Source organism: Beta vulgaris, chromosome 2, assembly GCF_026745355.1.
Source record: "Beta vulgaris subsp. vulgaris cultivar EL10 chromosome 2, EL10.2, whole genome shotgun sequence".
Classification (NCBI taxonomy): domain Eukaryota; kingdom Viridiplantae; phylum Streptophyta; class Magnoliopsida; order Caryophyllales; family Amaranthaceae; genus Beta; species Beta vulgaris.
This window is the reverse complement of record NC_079203.1, coordinates 2,252,817-2,276,587: the sequence shown is the minus strand read 5'-3', so window position 1 is coordinate 2,276,587 and position 23,771 is coordinate 2,252,817. Positions and strand designations below refer to the sequence as shown.

Here is a 23,771-nt window from a genome sequence, read left to right as displayed (position 1 = left end):
CCTTCTTATATTCTACTTGCATAAATTACCGTGAAAAAAGGGAAATGAAAACTATATTTTGGGACGGAGGGAGTAGTATAGATACTTTGTTTTAAAGATAGTACAGTACCATCTGCTCATGTTAGTAGATATTAATAAATAGAAGTAATGGTAATGACTAATGAGTTACATCGTCTTTGTATTCAAAATTCTCAATTGAACTAATGTTCATGGTAAGTGACTAAGTATTGTGTTTTTTATATAAAAAATTAAATTTTTATTACAGTTCAATACCACTCTTAAAAAGTTGATGAGTGGTAATGATAATTTACAAACATATCCGGGGAAACAAGGGAATAGAACAGGTGAAAAAAAAAGTCTATTACTCCTTCCAATATTCATTGCCTCTAGTTCCGACTTAAGAGTTAGACTAGACGTTTAGTTTATCAACCCGATCAGTGAATAGAAGTGTAGATTGACATGAGACTACTCTTTTTGTTGTGAAATTACATACAAGTTCATCACCATTAGCACCAGTTTAACGCCTACCAGACAACGCATACCACATACGCCTTTGACTTGGCTCGTGAAAAACAATGTGACAATGCTGTAAATTCTTTTTCTTCTAGAGAATTAAGGTTGGCCCAGTGGTTTAATGCGCGCTTCTTCTAACCCTATGAGAAGGGGTTTTTTCCTCAAACCCCCTCTTATACCTGAGGGACTTCAATTTACCTTAAGGAAAGAACGTTGTGTATCATCTTCTCCAATTTGAACTTGAGTCCTATGCAAGTCATACTTCAGCACTCAGCACTCTTTGGCATGCTTGATCTCGAAAGCTCCAAAGGTGATACCAACTTCTAGGCCTGTCCTTGTGTGAAAAATGATCAAGTGCTTCAAATATGGTCAATTCTGCCTCAGATTTTAGCTTGACCTTACTTAACTTTTGTTCTTTGACCAACTGGAAACCTCATAGAAGATCTTCTACGATTGCCTATTTCCCCGGAACTTGAGCATGTCTTCAGTGTATTAGACATAGCCTTGGCTCTTTGGATGATAGATTTTCTCCTTTCGTGAAAGGTGTCCACAGCTCCATATTCATTTGGCAATGATGTGGAGGACCGAAGAGTAGCTACTAATTCAGTAATTTTCAGTGCCATTTCATGCAATCCCTTCTTCTTGAGCTCACAATGCAGTGTCTCGTAACTAATATACCTAGGAACACAACCTCTTTGGATCAATTCCTCAAATTCCACAACAGCATCCTCTAACTTGTGCATTCTACACAACAAATCAATCAACATAGTGTTTATATCCGAGTCTAAAACTAAATCCCTGGATCTCATATCCTTCCTAATTTGCATAGCCAATTCCAATCTCTCCTCTTCACACAACATCTTCAACATCAAATGAAATGTCAGAACATCAGGCTCATAACCAGACTCGACCATCTTTCTATAAAGATTAACTCCCTCTTCGACTTCCCCATGTTTCGAGTAATACCTAAAAAACCAGTTATATGTCATTGCAGTGGGCACAACACCTCTACTAATCATCATCCTGAGTATTTTACCTGCCCCATTGAGATCCCCTGCCTTACAAAACCCTCTGATCAATGAATTATAGGTCCGCAAAGTGGGACCCGGCTCTACCACTAGAAACCTCTCCAACATCCTTAAAGCCTCCTTTAACCTCCCCGATCCTGCTAATGCGTCCACCATATGACCATACACCATCCTGTTAGGAACAACACCATCACTCCTCATTTCACCAAGTAACTCTAGTGCAACATCAACCAAACCCATCTTACAATATCCTTCAACTAATATACCATAAGTAACAATCCCTGGAACCAATTTACCCGCCCTCATTCGCAACCAAAGCCGTTCCACCTGTTTTGTGTTCTGCACTCGAAACCACCCTTCTAATAGCATATTATAAACATCAATCGACGGGGCCCAATCGGGTTTCAAATACATTTTCCTATCTAAATAATCAGAAGCTACCATAACATGCCCATATCTACACAAAGCATTAAACAAAACCTGAAACACATCAATTTCCATATTATTAGCAAACTTAAATGTATGAATAGCATTTGAAATCATACCTAAACGAGCATAATGTCTAATCAAAATCCCTAAACTTTCAGCTAATTCTAATTCAGACCCATCACCCCTCTTAATCTTATCCAACAATACCATCAATGCCCACTTAAATTCACCTGATTTCACTACAATATTCAACATTGAATTGAAAATTAGGGCAGAAGAATCATACCCAGATTGCTTCTCAGACCATTTAAAGAGAATAAAAACCAGGTTCGGCGCCGCATCGAATTTCTTGAAGATTTCCAGCAATAATGATGTAGAAGGTTCGAATTTAACCTCATGCAGAGCATTTTCGAGGTCTGCAGAGGGTTTTTTTAATACATTGCAGAGAGTATTGAAATCACTCTCTGAAAAATTAGGGTTAGGGTTAGGGTTAGGGTTTATATTTGAGGAGAGAGAATGAACAAATTGGAACTTGGGTATAAGAAATTGAGCTTGTTTCCAAGATGAAGATGGATTAAGAGGTAATCTTTGGATAAATTTTGGGGAAGAAATTGAGAAAAAGTGACATTTCAATAGGTGAAAGATGAAAAATGGAGGCATTTCGCATTCATGAATTCCCGCCACCTCCTACAGTACCGTTGGAGTTCGTTATAAATCTATACTTCATTTGTGGAGACACCGATAAAATAAGCCCAATCCACACAACAATAAAGAAAAAAAAAAGCCCCTTAAAAATAATGCTTCTACACTAAAAAAAAATTAATAATTAGATGGTCATATTGAAATTACGATTAAGATATGGCGTCATAAATAATAGAACTTAAAAATACAAGTTTTAGCGAGCGATGTTTGGTCTAGTGGTAAAGATTTTTGTGAAAGTATTGGGTCAGACCGTCTGACCAAATACTTACTGTCAGACGGGCTGACCCAAATGAAAAATCTCTCCTCTTTTCTCTTTCACGTCGTCTTCTTTCTCCAACCTTTTAGTTCTTTCCTCTATTTCTCTCTCCTACAGTACTCTCATCTCCTTACGTCGTGATTATGATTTACCCAATCAAGCAAAAACCGCAAAAAGATAATCTGCAATATGGAGAGACGATGGTGAGCTTTCTGTTCACTAAAAATCTTTCCAATAGTGGAGGAATGTGACTTCCCCTCCAAATCTTCCTACCCAAACATATACAAGAGTTCCCAATAAATCCTTGCACATACACATACCTTCTGATGATAGATTGTAACTGTGCTTTTGTGATATTATCTTCAGATGGAAACCCGATATCATCCTAATCTTCTGGTATGTGGTTTTTGCTAGCTACAGTAAGAACTTATTTGTATTACCCACTCGATAGATCTTCATGAAATTCTTAATCTCAGTCTCCATTCTTTTCCTATTTTTCATTTTCAGTTGGTTATTTTTTTGTTTCAATTGGTTATTATTTTGTGTCAGTTAGTTATTGTTTTGTTTCAGTTGGACTTTGTTTTGTTTCAGTTGGTTATTGTTTTTGTTTCAGTTGGACTTTGTTTTATTTCAGTTGGACTTTGTTTTGTTTCAGTTGGACTTTGTTTCGTAATATGTATACCAACTGAAACAAATAATGGACCAACTGAAACAAAGAATGGACCAACTGAAACAAAACAAAGTCCAACTGAAAGAAATAATGGACCAACTGAAACAAAGAATGGACCAACTGAAACAAAATAAAGTCCAACTGAAAGAAATCATGGGCCAACTGAAAGAAATAATGGACTAACTGAAAAAAAATGAAGACTACCTGAAAAAAAAATGAAGACTACCTGAAAAAAAAATGACCTAAGTTACTTTCATTTAGACCTAAGTTACTTTCAGTTAGACCTAAGTTACTTTCATTTAGAGGTAACTTACTTTCATTTAGACTAACTGAAAAAGAATGAAGACTAACTGGAAAAAAATGAAGACTACCTGAAAATAAAATGAAGACTACCTGAAAAAAAATGAAGACTACCTGAAACTCAAGTGAAGTGGTCCGATGGGCTGATTGTGTCGGACGAGTCCGACACAATACGAACTCTTTAATTTTTACCAAGGTAAAGAAAATTTAGATCCATCATTAATTAGCAAGCTAAGACAATATATCAAGATTTCATGCAACAATATAAGACATAAGGTGCCATGACAATTTGACATTTTATCAAATATGGAATTTGAAAGCTTCTTATGCTCGTATTTAGTGACAAGCTTGTAGTAAGTAGTAACAGTATTAGAAGCTAAATTCGACAACATTGCAGCAAGTACACCAGCCACAGTATCTGTAGCAAGTATTAAGGCACAGCCACAACGACTTAGTTGGTACAACACTAATATCCCCAACATTCTAACTACAAGTACAAATGTATTTTAGTATGTATCAGACATTTAGCCACATTAATGATGTTAAAACCAAGAACAAGAAAATCTTGATCTCTCTATGGTAAGTTAACCTCCTTCATCTCCTTTGGAAGTTAAAGGATTTAATGGCGAAACCAAAAGTCAATGCGAAGATCACGCTGAAACTGGGTACAGCAATAGCAGCAATAACCAAGAAATCATGCCTGTAACCAAATTGATCTTTCAATAATTGCCTTAAAGGAACTGATCGAACTCCATCGGAGAGCTTTACTGGGTCATTTATGGTCCCGTATTGAGATGTTAGAAGACCATATAAGCTCCATGCTATTGGGTTTGCCCAGTAATACCATCTCCACCACACTGGGATCCGCTGATTTAAGAGAAAGGTTGAAAGGGTTAGTTTCGACTTCACGAGTGATATAAATATACAATGCGGAGGGAAAATAAAAGCACATAGGTCAAGCATTATATATCACAAACTCAAAAATGCTACATTGAAACCAACAAATTAATCCAAAAACTAACAAGATGTTCATCATATTATCATATGATTTCATAAGCTTATACATGCTAACATACATATAACAGATTCGAAAACATTCAAGAAGTCCATAATTATATAATGCTCTATTGAAGTAGTGCAACTGTGCAAGGCTATTGAGGGACTTGAGAGGATTTGAAGTTTAAAATTTTCTATCATTTGGCTCTTCCTCTCTGATAAACAGGTATTGGACGCTTTAGTAACAAGAGAGCAAGGGCAATAACTTATAATGAGGCAGAACAACTCGCGAGCTACTTGACATCGACTCAAACTAAACTCGGCTAAAAGTCAATTACAACTAGTAATCAGATGAGCCGAGCAACTCTAAATCAACATGAATCTGTGAGAAAAACATAATTAATCATACGTCTTCATATATTTTATATGATGATACATTGAAATGGTTGTTTGATTCTATCAATATTTATATTTTTCTTTCCCAAAAAGAAAATTCAATTGACATCATATTGTATAAAGCCTACACTAAAGTCAAGATTTAGAATTCTAGTCAAGCTTCACGTGTTCAAACTCGCAAGTTTTCAAGCCAAGTCAAGCTGAAGTTCCAACTCGCGAGTTTTCGGCCAACTTAAGCTGAAGTTCAAGATCGTGAGTTTTAGATAGAGCTCGTGAGTTTTAGATAGAGCTCGAGTCATATCGTTATCACCTCTGCCAGAGATGATGCAAATGTCTCTTTCACACCTTTACTGAGTCCTTGTGACAAATCCAAGAAAGAATGATTTAAACACAAAAATGATGAAAGTACAGCAAATTACCATTTGAGAGATCATAAATCCACTGAAAAGGTTCCACATCATGTAGAATGGAGCAGAAATGATAGCAGCAGCATTATGGTTTGGTGTAACTGCGATAGTCATCATCCCAAAGAAGGTGAAGTACAGTAATGTGAAGTACATGAAATACAAGTACCAAGCAAATTTCAGGAGGTTCCATTCGAATGATGCCATGAAGTAGAAGATGCCACTGTAGATGACCGACTGTATGAAAACATATGGGAACTCGATTGTCACCTGTTTTAGAAAAATGATGAGAATATACCTTTATTTAATGTCTACAATATTACTACAAGACTTGTGCAAGAAATAAGCAGAATATAAAAGAATAATGGAAGGTTGCACACCTGGGCAAATGCAAATGCTAGAGGAGAATACATCCTTGCCGCCTTCTCTCTGTATGAAACAAATCGTTCAACTGACACAACTGGTTGCACAGCAGTAGCGTTTGTAATTCCAATGAATAGAACTGCTGCATACATTGATCCCATAGCATTGAAGATATCTTGTTGGGTACCCCTGCATCAACAATTCAATTTTTGCCAGAAAATGAGATGATGCACAAAACGAATGCTAAATGTATCACAATTATTCACACATAGTACAAATTACAGTCAAGAGTCAAGTACCCGAACAGATATAGATATCAAATCGAATACCCAATACCTGATAACACCCATAATGAATGCCTGTTACCAGATATGATAAGGTTCGAGCAATTTGGCTACCCACTCGATACACCAAGAAAGATTAGGAGTTCAAGATTTAATTACAAAATCACCCAATATTTACCAAATTACCACATGAATACAATGAAAAAACCAACAAAAACCTACTATTTTTTTAAAAAAATTATAAAGTATTTAATAATGTGGGATTGTAGGGTCTTCTAGAAATCAATTTAGCAAGAGAAATTAAAGAAGAAGAAAAGGAATATTGAGTTGGTATTCGGGTATCCAAAATACTCAGAGTGATGATACCTTTTATCCAAATCCAATCCCAGACTTTTGGAGTGGGAACCCAAACCAAAAAAAATATTCAGTTTGAGTATCATAATTTTTCTAGATCAGATATCTGAACAGACTTTAGGGTATTCAGATAGTTTTGGCTGCACAGCCTAATTACAAACAATTAATTCAATTACATAAAAGCAAGCACAGCAGCAGAAACCTTTTTGCACCAAACTTCCAACACATTGTTCCAAACATCAACGAGATGATGACGGTGTACAAAAACCGAACAGCAGTGTACTGTGGGTTCCGCCAATAGGAGAGATTTTGTTTCCAGAGACAAGTTAAAAACTGGGAGAGGAATGACCGAGAATATTTAGTAGGGAAGCTCAGTCCAAAAGAATCCAGATCAGGTTTGCTGAGACGTTCCACCATGTGTTTGTTTCGCCTAAAAATAACAGAAATGTATGGTATTAATGAGCAAACGGTCTCAACATTGTCTATCAGGCTCTACTACTTTCACTCACAAAAACAGAGGTGATGATTGGTAAATCTCTGCAAAATCGATTCCTAGGCGACTTTCTTCTGCAGGAGATGATACGTCCAGGATCCAAGCAGCAGGATTGCAGCCAGGCTGGATTCGTGGAACCTGTTGAACTGCCTATTGAAATGAAGGCAACACGAGATATACACATGTAAGCATTGTGATTACTTGATATTTCACAGGTACTTCATGCAATAAAGAAGTATAATCTCACCTCAAAATACTTGATAAGCTCACATGATCTGTTTCCTACGGGTCCAGCATAAATCAATCTTCCTCCATGCTTCATCAACAAGAGCTGCATGGAAACCCACACAACTTTAGTACCAGAAATGCTATGACCAATGAGTTCATCATATATTATGGATAAGGGTATCTCAAATGAGTTAAAGTGGATTAACAACAAGAAGAGCCTGGTGGATTCAAATTTGAGACATGATTTGAATGAGAACATAAATATAAGTCTCCTAAACTATGTTTCTTATCTATTATATACAGTAATTTAGATTATAATCAATTTATAGTTGCAATTCTTCTATTAAAGCAACATAACCCTTTGTTTTCCTCCACATGTTCTATAACTGCTCAAATTAAATTCAGAAAATAAGGCGAGCATAGATGAGAACTTATTAGAGCATATTTTCGAAAGTAGAGTAGAAAAGAAAGATGAAAGGCAAGAGTGAGGTGGCAAAAAAGACCTCATCAAATGATTCAAAAATATCTATGCTAGGCTGATGAATGGTGCAAACAATTGTCCTCCCAGTGTCAACAATATTTCGCACAGTTCTCATGACAATAGCAGCAGCTCTGGCATCAAGTCCAGAAGTGGGCTCATCCATGAATACAATAGAAGGATTTGCTACAAGTTCAACCGCAATTGTCAGCCTTTTCCTTTGCTCTGTGGATAGGCCATCAACACCAGGTATACCAACCAAAGCTCCGCTTAATGAGGTAAGCTCCACAAGTTCCATGACCTCATCCACAAATCTCTGCACATCACACTTATGAGTCACTAAAAAAACTGGAATTGTAGTGAGGCCGGATACTGATTGGATTGAGTAAGTTCTGAGCTTATTCAAGAACAAACAGCCTTAATCAGCCCTAGCTGTATTCGTGAATAAAGATTTTTAATGAATTCTTGAAAAAATCTTCCTAAAGCTATTAAGCTATCCTAATACTTATTTCCAACAGGTGTTTAGTACATAACTAACAAACAAATGGGTGGTTAATTAAACAGCCGGAGATAAGGGGTTATTTTGTGGCATATGGCATAAATGACAGACGCTTCAGATTTTAGCAAACTTAAACTTTTAGGCTCACCCTTTGTGTTTTTTGGTCAACATGCGATGGAAGGCGAAGCCAAGCAGAGAAAAGAAGTGATTCATGCACGGTTAAGCATGGGGAATGATTGTCATCCTGTTCACAGTAACCAGAAATCCTCGCAAATGTTTCTTGCCTTTTAGGGTAACCGTCAATGTATATGCTCCCGTTAATAGTTCCACCTGTTTTTCTACCTGATAGGACATCCATGAGAGTTGTTTTTCCCGCACCACTTACTCCAACCAATGCAGTAAGGATTCCCGGTCTAAATGCCCCTGTGATATTATCCAACAGCTGCAGCTTGTCTATTGTTACACCTTGTTGTTTAAGTGCCTGGAGGGATAGATCTAATAATAAAGACAGTGTCCAAAAGAGGAATATATAAGGACTCCATTAAACATGAAGGGAGAAAAGTCATGGAAATACCGCAGGGACATCTACATAATATCTGATGTTGCTAAAAGCCATAGAAAGAGGTTGAAATGGAAGAACCATGCCTCTCATTTGGAGATTTTGTCCTGTAAAACAAGATTAGGGGTAAGATTCAGACAATGATCAAGAAATAGAGCAAAGGAGCAAGGAAAAAGACAGAGCCAAACTAACCAGTAAATGAGAATGAGTGTGCTAAAAATTCTCCTAGTTCAACAGGGGAATTTTCTTGCTCCTCTTCCTGATTCCTGCGTTGGTGCTTATCCTTGGTGATAACAGCTTGACGCATCCCAAGGGCTTCATCGAGCATCAAACAAAAGGATGTTACTATCATTAGTTCATTACTTCCATTTATCGTCCTTATAGCTTGAAAGTACTAGCAGATTTCGAAGTAGTGCATTAAAGTTGAGCCATTTTCTTGTCTGGTTATTTCCGTAATTTTGTTCTTTCCTGTCTGTTTCCACAAATTATGCTTGTTCGATTGCATTATTCAGGGGTGACAACAGAGAATTTATTTGCAACACGTTATTAAACTATGCCGATGGAAAAGACTTTAAAGGGCACTAGAGGCAGGTTAGAAGATTTTCAACTTACGATTCAGGTATGTCAAAAAAAAGGTTAGGAGGATATTGAACAGAATCATGTATCCGAGCAATGCACCACCACCAATCCAATACCAGTAACTTTCGGGAAACAAACTCCTGGTCTCCAAGAGCATTTCACCTAAAGATAGTGTGCTGTTTTCAGCCTTCTGCAGTTAATAAAAGCTTACATCAGTGAAAAAACTTGTTCCAGGATATGCCAGGCTTGTCACAGAATGGAAAACCAAGATAAGATTTGTTATCTTTGATTTGCCACAACCTTATGATACTTCAGAATATGCTTCATTAAACGGAAAATGAATTTTAAAATAAACTCCACTTATATTCTGAGTCAAATTACTTCAAGTCTCTAGGTGATATAACTTCAGTTGCCATAAACACTAGAAGTATATGACTCTATGATGATGTACAAATGAAATCAATAAGACAAAAAATTGGCAAGAAGTGGCTACCTTATGCCAAGAATTTCCCAGGAATTCGTTTACAGAAGCTGCATTCTGAGCATACATCAATGGGGAAACCCAATAACCCCAAATCCACCACTTAGGAATGCTGTCTGTCACATTAGGGGATGTAAGTGTACATAAAGTCACTTTAAAACTAAATTGCAGAAATAACAACATTCAAATTTCACCTCTAGAAAGAATAAATCCTCCGAGAGCCATAACAACCAGCATTGCAAAAGACCCAAAAGTATTAGCGACTATCAAATTTCTTCCTAAGGATGCCATCACTCGGAAGAGGCAGATAGACATCTGGTGCAAAAGAAAGAAAAGCAGGAACTGCTTCAGGCATCTGCAGGAATTCAGAAGAAGACAAGATGAAAATAGTCTGGAGTTACGTGAAAAGTCTAGCAAGTTATTTACCAGAGTTATTGAATCGGCACCATGAAACTCATTCTACTTAAGTTTGGACCATATTTTAGAAATGTAATAGATAAGATTACTTACCTTGTTATTTCAGGATCAAATCCAACCAAATAATACGTAATTCCTACCCAAATAGCACTCTCAATAAATGAGAATGGAATGCTCAAAATCCAAGACGGAAGTGTGTAAACCCAGCATGGATAGAAGCGCAAATCTCTATGCTTGTAAAGAACTGGAAGCTTTTGTATCAACATAGGAACCTCCATAAAACCATTGAATAAAGTCATAACTATTGAGAAGTAGATAGCCCCAAGATAAACACCACCATCCTCAAGCGTATTGTGATGCATAGTTTTCCGGAAAAAAACAGTTACCATGATGAGAGTAATCAGAAGAAGCTGCAACATAGAATACAATGTCCTTGAATTAGTATTTACATAATTTCATAAGTAACTTAGGCTCTGCTCTTTTGGACCGAAATTTTTGCTAAACTGCAGTGGACTTAATGGAGCTGTACTGAACAGAAGTAAAAAAACTGGAAAATAAGTTCAAAAGAATAGGGTCCTACTCCCTCTGGCGCACATTACTCTTTAAAGTTTCCATTTTCATCCATCCCACATTGCTCATTACACTTCTAGTATATGAGATGACCCACTAATTAATCTTTCTGCTTTTCAGTAGTGATACATGACTCACCAATCTCTTTCATCCTAATAAAATAACACCCTACTATGCTTCCTCCGTTTTCCAAGAGAATGCAATTGTTCGACTTGCACACTTGTTAATGTATAACTTTGACCATCAATATCTTTAATTTTCAATTAGTAAAAAGTATAAACAGTTAATATTTCAAGATATACATTGAAGCTAATCCAATGGAAATTCACATAATAACTTATTGTTATATTCTAATTTAAAAGTTTGGTCAAAGTGAAGTATGTAAGTTAGTGCAAAAGTCAAACTGTTGCAATTTTTTCGAAAACGGAGGAAGCAGTAAAATAACAACTGATAACCAAGCAACAACTTATCACCTAAAACTATGTGCCACGTAAGTGTAAGAAATAATGTGGGACGGATGGAGAATTTAATATTTATGTCCATCACGTCAGGCATGATGAAAACTTTCTGAAGCATAGAGGTGTTTATGTCAAAAGTGAAAAAGAACTGATTCACAGAGTTACCACAAAACTACATCATTTTAGTAAGCCAGCTGGAAATAGAGAACTTATGATAAATGACACATGGGAGGATACTTTACCTGTATGTATTTAAATATGTATAGAAATGAATTTCTCTTGATAAGTAAGGTTTGCCAGGAAAATCCAATCTTCAGAAGCTCAATCCTCTTAATACCATAAGAAGTAGTTGACAGAGCAGCTGGATGATGGAAACGTTTATCAAAAGGGATAGCAAGCTCTCGGGATATCATGTAGCCTAGACAATGTGACCTAAAAGCTTCTGCAAAATTTTCCACGGGGATGTATTGGTATAAACAACCAGGGTACCAATACTGTCTTTGATCTTTTGCTGATGTTACCTGTTAAATATGCAGCAAAGGGCCATTTCAGTCTAAATGAATGAAGTTTACATATTGAAGATGGTGATCGCTCTAAATTTATGTACATATTGCATACTTCTTGTAGAAAATCAGCAACATTCTTTCTTTCTGGACATCTAAACCCCATATAAGTAAAAAACTCAAGAGCACCCTCACGTGGTCCTTGATAAACAATCTGGCCTTCAGACAAAAGAATAACATCATCAAATAGCTCGTATGTTTCGGGATCTGGCTGGAGTAAGGAGATGACAGTGGTCCCTTCAAGAGCACGGGTGGAATGCCTGAGATATCTGATGATTTGATGTGTGGTTGAGCTATCTAGACCTGTTGATATTTCATCCATCAAAAGCACTCTGGATGCACCCACAAGCAGTTCTCCTGGATATTTAGCAAATGCATCAATATTGCAATCCCTTGACGCCTCATACGCCACATTACTATAACATCTCAGATAGTGTTACCCGTAGTCAGCCTCTTCTTTTGGCCTCCAGAAATTCCTTTGAGCATTTCATCTCCCACCAGTGTATCCGCACAAATGTCCAGTCCTAAAATCTTTGTACACAAGTCATCAGCATGATGAATATACACATAGCTTTTATTAGGAATAATTATATGTTATCTATATTTCGTGCAGACTTTCATTGCAAAAGTCACTATAAACCAGCGATTCATATCTAATTTACTTGGACTCTGTGTTTCACTTCAAACAGCTGTGTTACATTCTCAACACATTGACATGCATATGTTCAATTGATACTCGTTCTAGACCAAATCTAAAAACATTTTGAGAAAATTGCCAAGTTTGAGATTTGGGAACGTATCCGTATACAACATGAGTCTGACAAAATTAGATGATATGAGTGCAGAGAGTTATTAAGCTCACACATTAGCTAGATAAGCTGGCAATGTCATGGACTAATGAAAGCCATCCCTGCAAAAAATTTACCCCTAATTCCTAAAAGAGCATCACCAAACACTGTAAAACTATTAACTACTCCCATCATCCCAAATCAATTGCCACAATTTCCTTTTCGGTTGTCCCAATATATTTATCACATATCCTTTTTGCCAATTTTTTGCTCTCTACTTTTTCTCTACAATTGGGCCCTAGCCCCTACACCTACACACCCACTTCTTTCTCTCTACTTCTTCACTTCCCAAAAAACTTGTGCCAAAACGGCGTGTGGCAATTAATTTGGGACAAAGGGAGTAGTTGGTCTTAGTCTAATTAGAATATAAAGACAGGAAGTAAATTGCAAGCTTCTTATAGTATTGACAGAGGTGAGATACATAGGCCTTTAGTTTAGCAACAGCATACCTTCATAATAAATTCAGTGTACAGACTTGTTTTCTGCTCCCCTAGTGCAAGGGCCTAAAAACACCACCTCGTCATCGTTACCAATATAAGCATTTAGAGAAAGACACGAAGAGGGTATGACTCCTGAGTTCGAATAGCTGCGCAAACCTTAATTAATATATCAAGATCTTCATCAGGTTTTATCCCAGATTTCTCTTCCCTTCGCAGAAGTTCCGAAATCATATCTGTTGAATTTGTTCTTGAGAAATTCATATCAAAATACAAGTTAGAAAAACATGAAACGTGAAGATGTGGCAGCTTACCATATTTGAAACCAACTCCTTGGCAACATCTAGAAAACTCCATAGTTTCCCTGACTGTCATCTCTGCCATGTGCCAATCTCTTTGACTAACATAAGCGGAAGTCCTCTGAGGGATGAAGTCATTAAGCTCATATTCATTGTAGCTTATATTCCCTGATGTCTTTTAATAATTTACCATTGCACAAATTAGTAAACATGAAACAACCAGATTCCATAATATATATGATTTCAAGTTTCAGCCTCTCCTACATAATCATATCACCAATTCTTGAACATAGATAACAATCTAAGTGCTTTCTTCTTTTCTCGAGGTGTTTGACAGCTACTTCAACTCTTTAATTGCACAATTACTTTATGTCTCTCCATTTGCATTGTGTAAATATAAACTTTTAACTGTAATTCTCTTACAAAATAGAAAATACCGACTGCCAAGTTTCGTTCAAAAGTCATGCTAATTGTACCTCTAATCCGCGTCCAAGACGTCCAGCAAGGGCCAAAAGAAGAGTGGTCTTTCCAGAGCTTGGAGGACCCAAAAGCAGTGTCAACCTAAACAAAATGAAGCAGGAAAAAGACAAATGTATTGAACACCAGTCACTCATAGGTAACTCAATAACAATGTTAAATGAGTAGAAAAGTGTACCTTGAAGGCCTTATGATGCCACTAACATCATTCAAGATTGGCAAATTCACCCTTTTGCCACGGAAAATGCCAATCCTTCTCAAGAAAGCCTAAAGAAGTTTTTTTCCATAGTTTCAAGTTAACAATGAGATATCGAAAACATGTAAAATTAGGACTTGCAATCATTTATTGTTAAGCTTGTGGCTCGAAGGCCTACCTCACTCATATTAAAGATAAAATTGGGAAGTGTAGGCAATGCTCGGTTTCCAACATGGACAAGAGCATTAACCTTCAAGTGTTCATATCGCACTTCAACCCTTGGAAACTCCAAACCTACACTATAAAACCACAATAAGATAGCCCCCATGTATATGCACTTCTTTCACATAAGAAGAAACGTACATGATGTAATTCACATAAATGTACATATGAATTCAGCAGAAAAAGGAAAAAGTACACCTTGACAAACATAAAATCTTTACAACACTTGATCTTCCAACTGAAGAGTAGCTTACACAAAGTCTAAAAATAAGGCAAAAACAACACCATTCCTGATGGAGCTATACAAACAGAAAAGATCTAAACGACTACAATGTGTATCCCCAGCAAAATGCTCCCTTCATCCAAGAAAACATTTCACATAAACCATTTATGGATGTTCAAAAACAATTGTCCCCATCCCTAACATAGTAATTACTTATGATTGAATTTTCTAAGATGCCTAACTTAGATCAAGTAACAGAAATAATGTGTGAATGAGACAACTATTAACATGACTGTTTCAATAAAAATGATGGCATATCCTTACTTATTACAAGTAATTTGGGACAATATGACAACTAATTCCAGACTAAGAAAGCTAACATTGTAATATAGGTTACTCGGGACTTAGATACTCCTCGGACACAAGTACGTGTTCAATTGTCCAAATAGGCTATTATTAGAAAAAACTTTCATCATATTAGTCCGAAAATGAACCATCAAAGTGTTGATACACATGTCAGAGCATCGAGAATCTAACAAGGGTACTTGTCGTAAAATAAAGAGTCCGAATAACATATATTGTAACAAATAACAAAACTTGATGCATTCCAAACCCAATAACAGCATCAACAAAAAAAATGAATCAATTCTCATGGTAATTAACACAAACACTTAGAACCCACTAAAAATCTAACCACTTACGCAAGAAATCTCTCCCTGAATTTACTGAAAAACAACTCAGGATCATCATTAAAAGCAGTTACAAGACGATCCAACACAAGATTTCTTTCATCTTTCCCAAGTTTAGTGACATCAACTTGAGAAACATCCCCTGAAATTCTCTTAAAAAGTGAAGTTCTAACTTGATTATAAGTATTTGAGCGCTTTAAAGCTGCCAATTTCAAAGCTTCTTCGTCTTCTTCGGCATGATAATTCTGGGTACTTGAGCTTGATTCTGCAAATGGGTTTTGATTTTCTGGGTAATTCCACATTGTTGGTAATGATTTAAGAGAGAGAAAGAAGAAGGAGAAGTAAGAGAAATAAAAATAGGAAGATGAAGAAATTGAGAGTACTGATTGATTTAAAGGTTATTGCCATTAATGGGTACTTTGAATTACGCTTCATACGTACTGAAACAGGGGAAGAGAAGAGAGAGAAAGACAGAAAGCCGTTGAGAAAGTTGGGAAATTTGGTGGGAATTGAGGAGAGGAGGGAAAATTGTAAGAATTATTCTCCAAAAGTCAATAGTGTTTTTTTTTTTGTAGGGAATGTACTAGGGACTAGGGTGGTTGTATGTTCTATATTTGGCGAGTGATGTATGATTATCATGAACAAACATATGAAGGACGTGTTCGGCAATAGTAGTTGTGGCAGTAGCGGTATAAAATATTGATGTTTGGTAAAAGAAGTTGTCAAAGTAGTTGTTTAAGAATAACTAGTTAAAAACTCAAATAAAACTTTTAACATATCATTTATACACCACTAAACGCTACCCCAAAAGCTACAAATTGTAGCATTTGACAAACACTACTAAAACACTACTTGTACCACCAGCTAAAAGCTTCTTATACCACTACCTTGCCAAACACTATTATTTTTTCTAATTAGTACTTTGATTGAGTCAAGACACTAAAAGCTATTTAAAAAGTTTGTGTCGAACACGTCCGAAGTAAAAAAAAAAGTGTTATAGTTATTATGAAACGGATGAAATATGTGTTATTTATAATTTTATATAATATGAAGTGTATTGGTAAAAAGAAGGAATTGTATTTTTTTAATATATTTGTTATTATGATATCACAACATACATTATTATTATAACTTAAACGATTAATTGAGATATGTTTTTTTGAAAGGGAAACAATAGTAAAATTGTTAGATAAGTTTTTTTCATTCATACATAAAGTTATGGACTCGAATTTTTATGTAATATAGATAAATAAGTAGATATGTATGTGCCCATGGTCGAACCAAATGTATGAGAAGTGTATGCGGATCTTATGGAGAGAAACAAGCTCGGTAGAGGTTTAGTTGGACATAAATAATTGAATGTTGGATTAACAATTATAGTTTAGGTTATTTATAAAAAGTAATGATTTATTTTTGTTTACATTGAGAGTTATACTAGGTTATTTATAAAAAGTAATGATTTATTTTTGTTCATATTGAGAGCTATATTGCCTCCTACTGCGTATATATAGAATATAAATGTAGACAAGAATCAATCACACGTTTTGAATATGATTTTCAAAAAGACTTTATCAACTTATTAAGTTAGTTGACAGTTTGACATCTACTAAAATATAATATAATAGACTGATATACGAAAGATAGAATGCGGACAAACATGAAAAGATTAAACCAAATAAAGAAAGTCAAGTTGTTTGAAAATTCAAAGTGAAAATGTTTTAACATTTTGAAATTATTCTTTAATTGGGAATTGATCAAATTCAGAGTTTTTATGGTGTATGCTTTTTCATACCAAACATGTCAAAGGACAAACTCAATCAAAAGTTTAAACTGATGGTTGAGGTTTCAAGAATAGATCTATACTTTATCACGCCCACTCATGCAAGAGTCATTTGGGCTTGAAGTGTGGATGCAGCACATTATGCCTTCCTCATACCTTGCGCTAAATATTCCATTGAGAAAGGAGGGGTGGATGATATTCGAACTCGTGACCTTTTTGTCATGCGGGCTCTTAATACCATGTTAAAAAACCAACTCAACTAAAAGTTTAAGCTGATAGTTGAGATCTCAAGGATAGATCCATACTCTATTAAAACATGAGATAAAGGAACATATATGCCACAAATCAATGCATGCTGGACTTTTCTATTTCATGTCCTTTTCATGCAGTTATGAGCTTTCTCTCGATTAGTAACTCCTGGAGTTTTAATTTTGTGTGTAGCATGTGGTTCCTGGCATTTCTGAATGCTATACAGGACTCAGGAGTCAGGACTGTCAATGTAAGTGTGCTTTTAGTTTTGTTTGTCAAATTTTTCCTCACCTTCCCAAAATTCAAATTAATAATAAATCATATACAAAGTTTGTGTGGTACTTAATATTGAGGGATGATAGATCTATAACAGGTATAGGATACTTAATAATAAATCATACACGAAGTTTGTAAGATAGTTCATATTGAGAGATGATAAATCCATAACAGATATAGGATACCTTGGCTCATCACACAAAAATATATAATGTTCACTTATTGACATATAGTTTCTGTAGAAGCAGCAAAATAGAGAAATAGATGTTTACCAAAAGGAAAAAATTCAACACTACTTTATAGTTTAGGGGTGTTCATGGGTGGTTAACCGTCCCGAAATAATATTTCGGTTCGGTAACCGAAAGTTTCGGATCACTATTTTTGAGAACTATAACCGTTTAGACCGGTTACCGCCTAAGCGGTTAACTGTTTTTTCGGTTAACCATTCATTGTTATTTAAGTTATATTATTATGTTTTACTGAATGTACATATATATTTTCAATTTTTTTGTGCATATATTTTAATATTATATATGCTCTAATATGAAATGTATTATAAAGTGGATAATAAATCCATTGGAAAACATAACTAACACTAATAATTCACTACATTTCCTAATTATAGTGTTTATATTAGTACTAGAGTTTCCAAATAATTACTTCCTCTAATTGCCGTAACCTAACAACAAATGTTAGAATTAATATAATTATTTGAAAATGTTTCACAACAATTAAATAGAGAAAAAAAATATTTCGATGGTTCGATTAACCGTTCACTCAAAAATCATAATCGTAATTGTATCGTTCAACCGTTAATTTTACCGGTTCAGTAACCGTACCGTTAAAACTTTTTTGTCGGTATAGTAACCACCCATTTAGACTGGGTTTTCGATATTTCAGTACGGTGTTTCGATTTTTTCTGAACACCCTACTTTATACTATATTTTTTATTATTTAAATAAGGAGAAACCTTGAAATTGAGAGAAATAAAGGGGTTCCCAACTTACCACGGATGAGAATCGATCCCAAAACTTCCTATAATTAACAAAGAGGAAAGCACTAATCACTCGACTATCCCTAATTCTCTTCTAGTTTATACTATATGTCCTAGCCTAGGCGTGCCTTTACTTCTTAGATTTAAAGTGCTCAACTACCATTTACCTGCCAAGTTCTTTACTTCTTTTGCGAGTTTTCCAATCGTCCATTTATCACTGCATCTACAATGTTGGGCCAATTATAGAGCAACTTAACGTTGAAATTAAGCACAAATTTTTCCTTTCTCCCAAATGTCCATCCACCCAGTAAATTTGTTACATCATTATTCTTACTTACCAAGTGCTAATAAATTGTGCGCAATGTTTGGTAGGGTTAGTGATCAGTAAAGGAAATGCAAAGTATAAAATCATACATATGATATCAATTTTTGTTTAGCTAACAATCCTAATCTACATATAAAAAAATCAAATAAAAAGATGAACCCTACATTGATGAATTGCTAATAACGTCCAACTAGTTCTTTGAGTGATATTTTTTTTGATTTGTTTTGTTATACATAATAAGTTACATTTCCTATCTATACATATATAAAAAGGCATGCGTAACAATGTATACACGCCACGTGGCACATCTGTGCAATGTCCATTTACTGAACTCTGCTCACAACACTATCTATCTTCCTGACTTCCTCTAATGTGGTGTAAGTAAGAGCATAATGTCATCTACCAAAAACAACAACTTCCATCAATAGATTAGTTCATCACTCATCAGTACCAACTAACAACATTAAAATTCATGCAGAAAAATCAACCAGAATATTAGCTGATGGCTTCTAGTTAAGTTCGATCAAAGTTGTGTCGTGTTTTTATTCATCATCAATATCTATTTATACGAGTTAAAGGACAAAGTCCTACAGCTATGCAAACTCGATATAATAATCTCTAAATAATATCTATCATATCTAGAGTCCTAAACTCCTAACACTTCGAAATGATAGCTTTTTAGTAACACATGACCTATAGTCTATAGAAACATATGAAAAAATGTAACAATTGATTTTTAACATATCTGCTGATATAGAAAAAGCTGTTGCTGGTTGTGTAATTGATTTCACATTTTCACTATGCAAATAGTGATGAAGATACCACAATTCATGACTCACATTTCGAGTCGTTGCAGTAACAAGTTTCGTGTGCTAATGTTGCTAATGGTTGGTTCAATAAGCCGAGGATAATGGTCCTTATGTCATTCATACCCAAGCATTTCTCAAGTAGTTGAAGGAGATTTCGAAACAACAGGGGATGCATACACAGTACAGAATGTCGAGTTGAAGCAGAAAACTCGACATAAACCTCTTATGGAAGATACACTGGAAGATTAAGCTAAGAAATCGACGAAACTGGAGGTTCCGCTTTTATTATAGTTGAAACAGAAAATCGGACATCATAGACTTTAAGACTTGGAAGATCTAGAAATAAAGATCAATTTCCCTTCCATAGTTGTGCAAAACTGGATTGCTAGTTCTTACATTTGAAATTGGTTGAATAATGAATATTATTACCTAGTTAAGACTTTTTCTTTGATCTTGAAACCATACATGATTTTTTTTTTGGTGAACAAGGAAATAGAATTACAATGTACTACTATAATGTCTATTACAGTATTTTGCTGAAACAAGACAATCTGGAAATGTAAAGCTGCATATATTGTAAGTCGAAATCATTTTAATTTGGCGAATTATCAAAACTTGTTATCATCTTAATCCTTCATCTCCTCAACTACACATGAGTTTGTCAAAATTACATTGTTAACTCCAAGATTCTGGTGCAAGTTTGAACCATCTAATCAGGCTTACTTCGACAAGCACTTAGCTACATTCACCGGAAACTCGTCTTCCAAATGTCTTCGCCACAAGTAATATGCAGCTTCAATCCACCTAGGGTGCACCAAGAACTTGCCTTCTTGGACCGCCCAACGAGACTTCTCATTGTCACCATTTGTCGAAACAACATGGGTGACAGAAAAATCAAGTTCAGTCGAACATATAGCACCCAACCCTTCCGCCATCTTCCACAAAGAGTGATTAGCAGCACCATAATTTCTAGGAAAAACTTCACTAAACACTATCTTACAACCTCTTAAAACGTCCTGTTTTGCTGTTTTTAGCATCTGCCTCACATCTCTATCAGCAATACTTCGATCATTATCATAAAATTCGCGGTGTATTCTTATAAGAGCACGAAGAATGTTTGCAAGTGCTCCATCACATTCATCCTCATCTCTTCCCAATTGTGAAAGAGACTTACAATTTTTGTACCCAAAATCATGACAACTTGAAGAAAAGTAGCAATATCTATCTATCAAAATCAGATTTTCTCTGTTCTTTTCCCAAACCATTTTTGTATCATCAAGTACTATAACTAAACTCTCTGGTACCTTTAAAACATTGAGCTCTTTTTTATCTCTTTTAGGATAGTCGTCTTTAGAAATTATTCTTGATTGAAAATACTGGTTTTCAGGGTCAAGAAGCTTCGCCATCTCTAATGCATAAGCACGTTCACCCATCGTGTAAATACACAATTCAAACATTTTACTCGCTTCTTGTAAAAACTTGTGAACAAAAGGTCTCAACTTCGTAATGATCCCATATTTATCTAGTCGAAATAAAGAGGATATAGTTCGATCCTTTAAGTATTCCTCGTCCAAAGTTAAGTCTGCCAAACGAGTTGTGTTAACGAGTGTATGATCTAGATCAAGAACGAGACATAGTTTCTTTTGGCTTAACAAAGAATTGACTTCGAATTCCATATAAGGTCGGACATCATTGGGAATATAATGCAAAGTCTTACCGCACCATATACACCATTGTAGTAGTCTTTTGATCCTTCTACTGTGATTATTGTTATTGTTGTTGTTAGACATAGTAGTAGGATAGTTTAGAAATTTGAATGCTCACTGTTGATTATTGTGTGCTTCGATTTTTTGGTTTGACAAAGTTTTCTGCAGCAAGAAATCTCCAAGAAATATTTGTTGATATTGTTATGTGCTCGTTGTAGCTTATACTTGTTTTTATAAGCATTATGGGGTCCTGTATTTGGCACCAAATTCGGACTAGGAAAAGAAAGCAAAGTCCTAGTTGGACACACATATGGTTTTTTTATAAGCATTATTATTATTATTATTAATTATTATTATTATTATTATTATTATTATTATTATTATTATTATTATTATTATTATTATTATCATCATCATCATCATCATCATCATCATCATCTCCACATAACTCTATTTTTTAATATATATTGTATTATTGATTTCTTAGAGCTTTTTTTTCGGCATAAAACAGCTGAACTGAACTGAATTGATCTGAACTGAACTGAACTGAATTGAACTGAATTGATCTGAACTGAACTGAACTGAACTGAACTGAATTGAATTGAATTGAATTGAATTGAATTAAATTGAATTAAATTGAATGTAATAAATATATAAATAATATTTAAACAATAATAATATGAATATTAAATAATAATTATAATGATAAGTAATAATAATGAATAATTAATTATGAATAATAATAATAATAGTATTTTGGATATTTTTGAATCATAGTTATAAATAAATAATATTAATAATCATAAATTATTATTATTATTATTATTATTATTAATTAATCATAATAATGATAATTAATTATTATTATTTTATATTATTTGTATTAATATATTAATACTGGATGATGATTATATAATAACAATAATATCTAAGAAGTAAGTTAATATTACTATCGCCTCCTCTTTCCTTTTTTTTCTCTCTTCTCTCTCCACTCCCACAAAACCCTAATTTTCAATCTAGGGGCTACCACCACCCTTTTGGGCGATGGTAAGCCCATTTTTCTCCTTTTATTACTAGTTTTTTAAATTTATATTTATAATAAATTTCAGTCTCTCTCTAATGGAGAGTTTTCCTACCCATATATTGGGTTATATCTACCCATATATTGGATTTTATCTCTCTCCATGCGAGAGTTTGGAGACTTTGTTTTTGGATTTTTGTGTAATTCAAGATGTTGATTTGTTGATCGAAATTTGTGCGCAGTTGCAACAGATGTCAAGACTTCATCTACAATCACTTAAATTAAATCCAGATCTACTTCAAAACTACAAAAGATCGATAGACCCCCTTGCAGAAGGTTGCATCAGACAGCGATGTGAAAGACGAGAGTTTTCAGAATTGTTAGATCTACTCAACGATCGTGGTTTTGTCATATTAGAATTGTATTTATTTCACTTTGATATGTATTTGTTTAGTTTCTACTTCTATTGTAGATGTCATATGACTTTGAATCAATGAATTAATTTTAATTTCAAAAAAAAAAGTTAATATTACTATTTTAGTAATTAAATTTAATATATAATAATATTTAGTAATAAAAATAATGATTGGGTCGGACCGCACAAAATTGCATCATAAACCGTTTTGACACGATTTGATTGTTTTATAGGCTAAAAAACGTGGGTTTATTTGTTCTTTTGACCTAAACCATGTTCCTTCTAATAATAATAGCAATAATAATGAGTAAAACTATAATAAACAAAATAATATATAGAAATAATAATAATAATAATAATAATAATAATAATAATAATAATAATAATACTTAATAATAATATGTAAAAATAAATAAAAAATAATAAGAGTAATTAGTAAAATAAATTAGACCAATATAATAATAATATTTAACAAATAGTTATAAAAGAATAGAGCTGAAGTGAACTGAGCTGAACTGAACTGAACTGGACTGAAAATAAGCTGGGGAGAACAGACCCTTAGTTTACTGAAAATCAAACACTATTTTTCTGTTACCCTACTAAATAAATACTTGTTTTGATCATTCTAAAACTCATATTCCTATCATAATACAAGTATTATCAAATATATTACGCTATCATTATAAAAAAAAATAGATAGTATGTTCTTATTCATTTAAATGAACATATTATCATAAATTGTAAAAATATATTGTAGATGAATATTATTTTGAGGCATATTTCGG

At 34.4% G+C, this 23,771-nt stretch overlaps 3 protein-coding genes across 4 annotated transcripts; all 3 read right to left on the bottom strand.

Annotated features, from left to right (window-relative positions):
- Positions 1–217: 217 nt before the first annotated feature.
- On the bottom strand, positions 218–3,009 carry LOC104887728 (pentatricopeptide repeat-containing protein At5g11310, mitochondrial). The gene is made up of 2 exons (XM_019248074.3): positions 2,257–3,009; positions 218–1,998 (listed from the first exon to the last, which is right to left on the bottom strand). Exons 1-2 carry the CDS (start codon positions 2,628–2,630, stop codon positions 912–914), a joined length of 1,461 nt encoding a protein of 486 aa, XP_019103619.2. The 5' UTR covers positions 2,631–3,009; the 3' UTR covers positions 218–911.
- Positions 3,010–4,205: 1,196 nt separating this feature from the next.
- Positions 4,206–15,993, bottom strand: LOC104887729 (ABC transporter G family member 32). Of its 2 annotated transcripts, none has more exons than XM_010672451.4 (24): positions 15,424–15,993; positions 14,456–14,576; positions 14,260–14,348; positions 14,081–14,165; positions 13,620–13,779; positions 13,465–13,541; positions 13,318–13,371; positions 12,461–12,551; positions 12,076–12,377; positions 11,700–11,978; positions 10,523–10,839; positions 10,207–10,367; positions 10,025–10,128; positions 9,565–9,721; positions 9,145–9,267; positions 8,968–9,059; positions 8,542–8,874; positions 7,920–8,210; positions 7,436–7,519; positions 7,205–7,338; positions 6,898–7,125; positions 6,075–6,246; positions 5,710–5,964; positions 4,206–4,765 (listed from the first exon to the last, which is right to left on the bottom strand). In XM_010672451.4, exons 1-24 carry the CDS (start codon positions 15,711–15,713, stop codon positions 4,493–4,495), a joined length of 4,272 nt encoding a protein of 1,423 aa, XP_010670753.2. In that variant the 5' UTR covers positions 15,714–15,993; the 3' UTR covers positions 4,206–4,492. The 2 variants fall into 2 exon arrangements, with proteins under 2 accessions (XP_010670753.2, XP_010670754.2); XM_010672452.4 differs by having other exon boundaries at positions 14,456–14,571; positions 15,424–15,615.
- A 4,291-nt stretch (positions 15,994–20,284) lies between these two features.
- LOC104887826 (RNA polymerase II C-terminal domain phosphatase-like 4) lies at positions 20,285–21,568 on the bottom strand. Its single transcript, XM_010672578.4, has one exon. The coding sequence runs from the start codon at positions 21,518–21,520 to the stop codon at positions 20,564–20,566; it is 957 nt and encodes a 318-aa protein (XP_010670880.2). The 5' UTR covers positions 21,521–21,568; the 3' UTR covers positions 20,285–20,563.
- Positions 21,569–23,771: the final 2,203 nt, after the last annotated feature.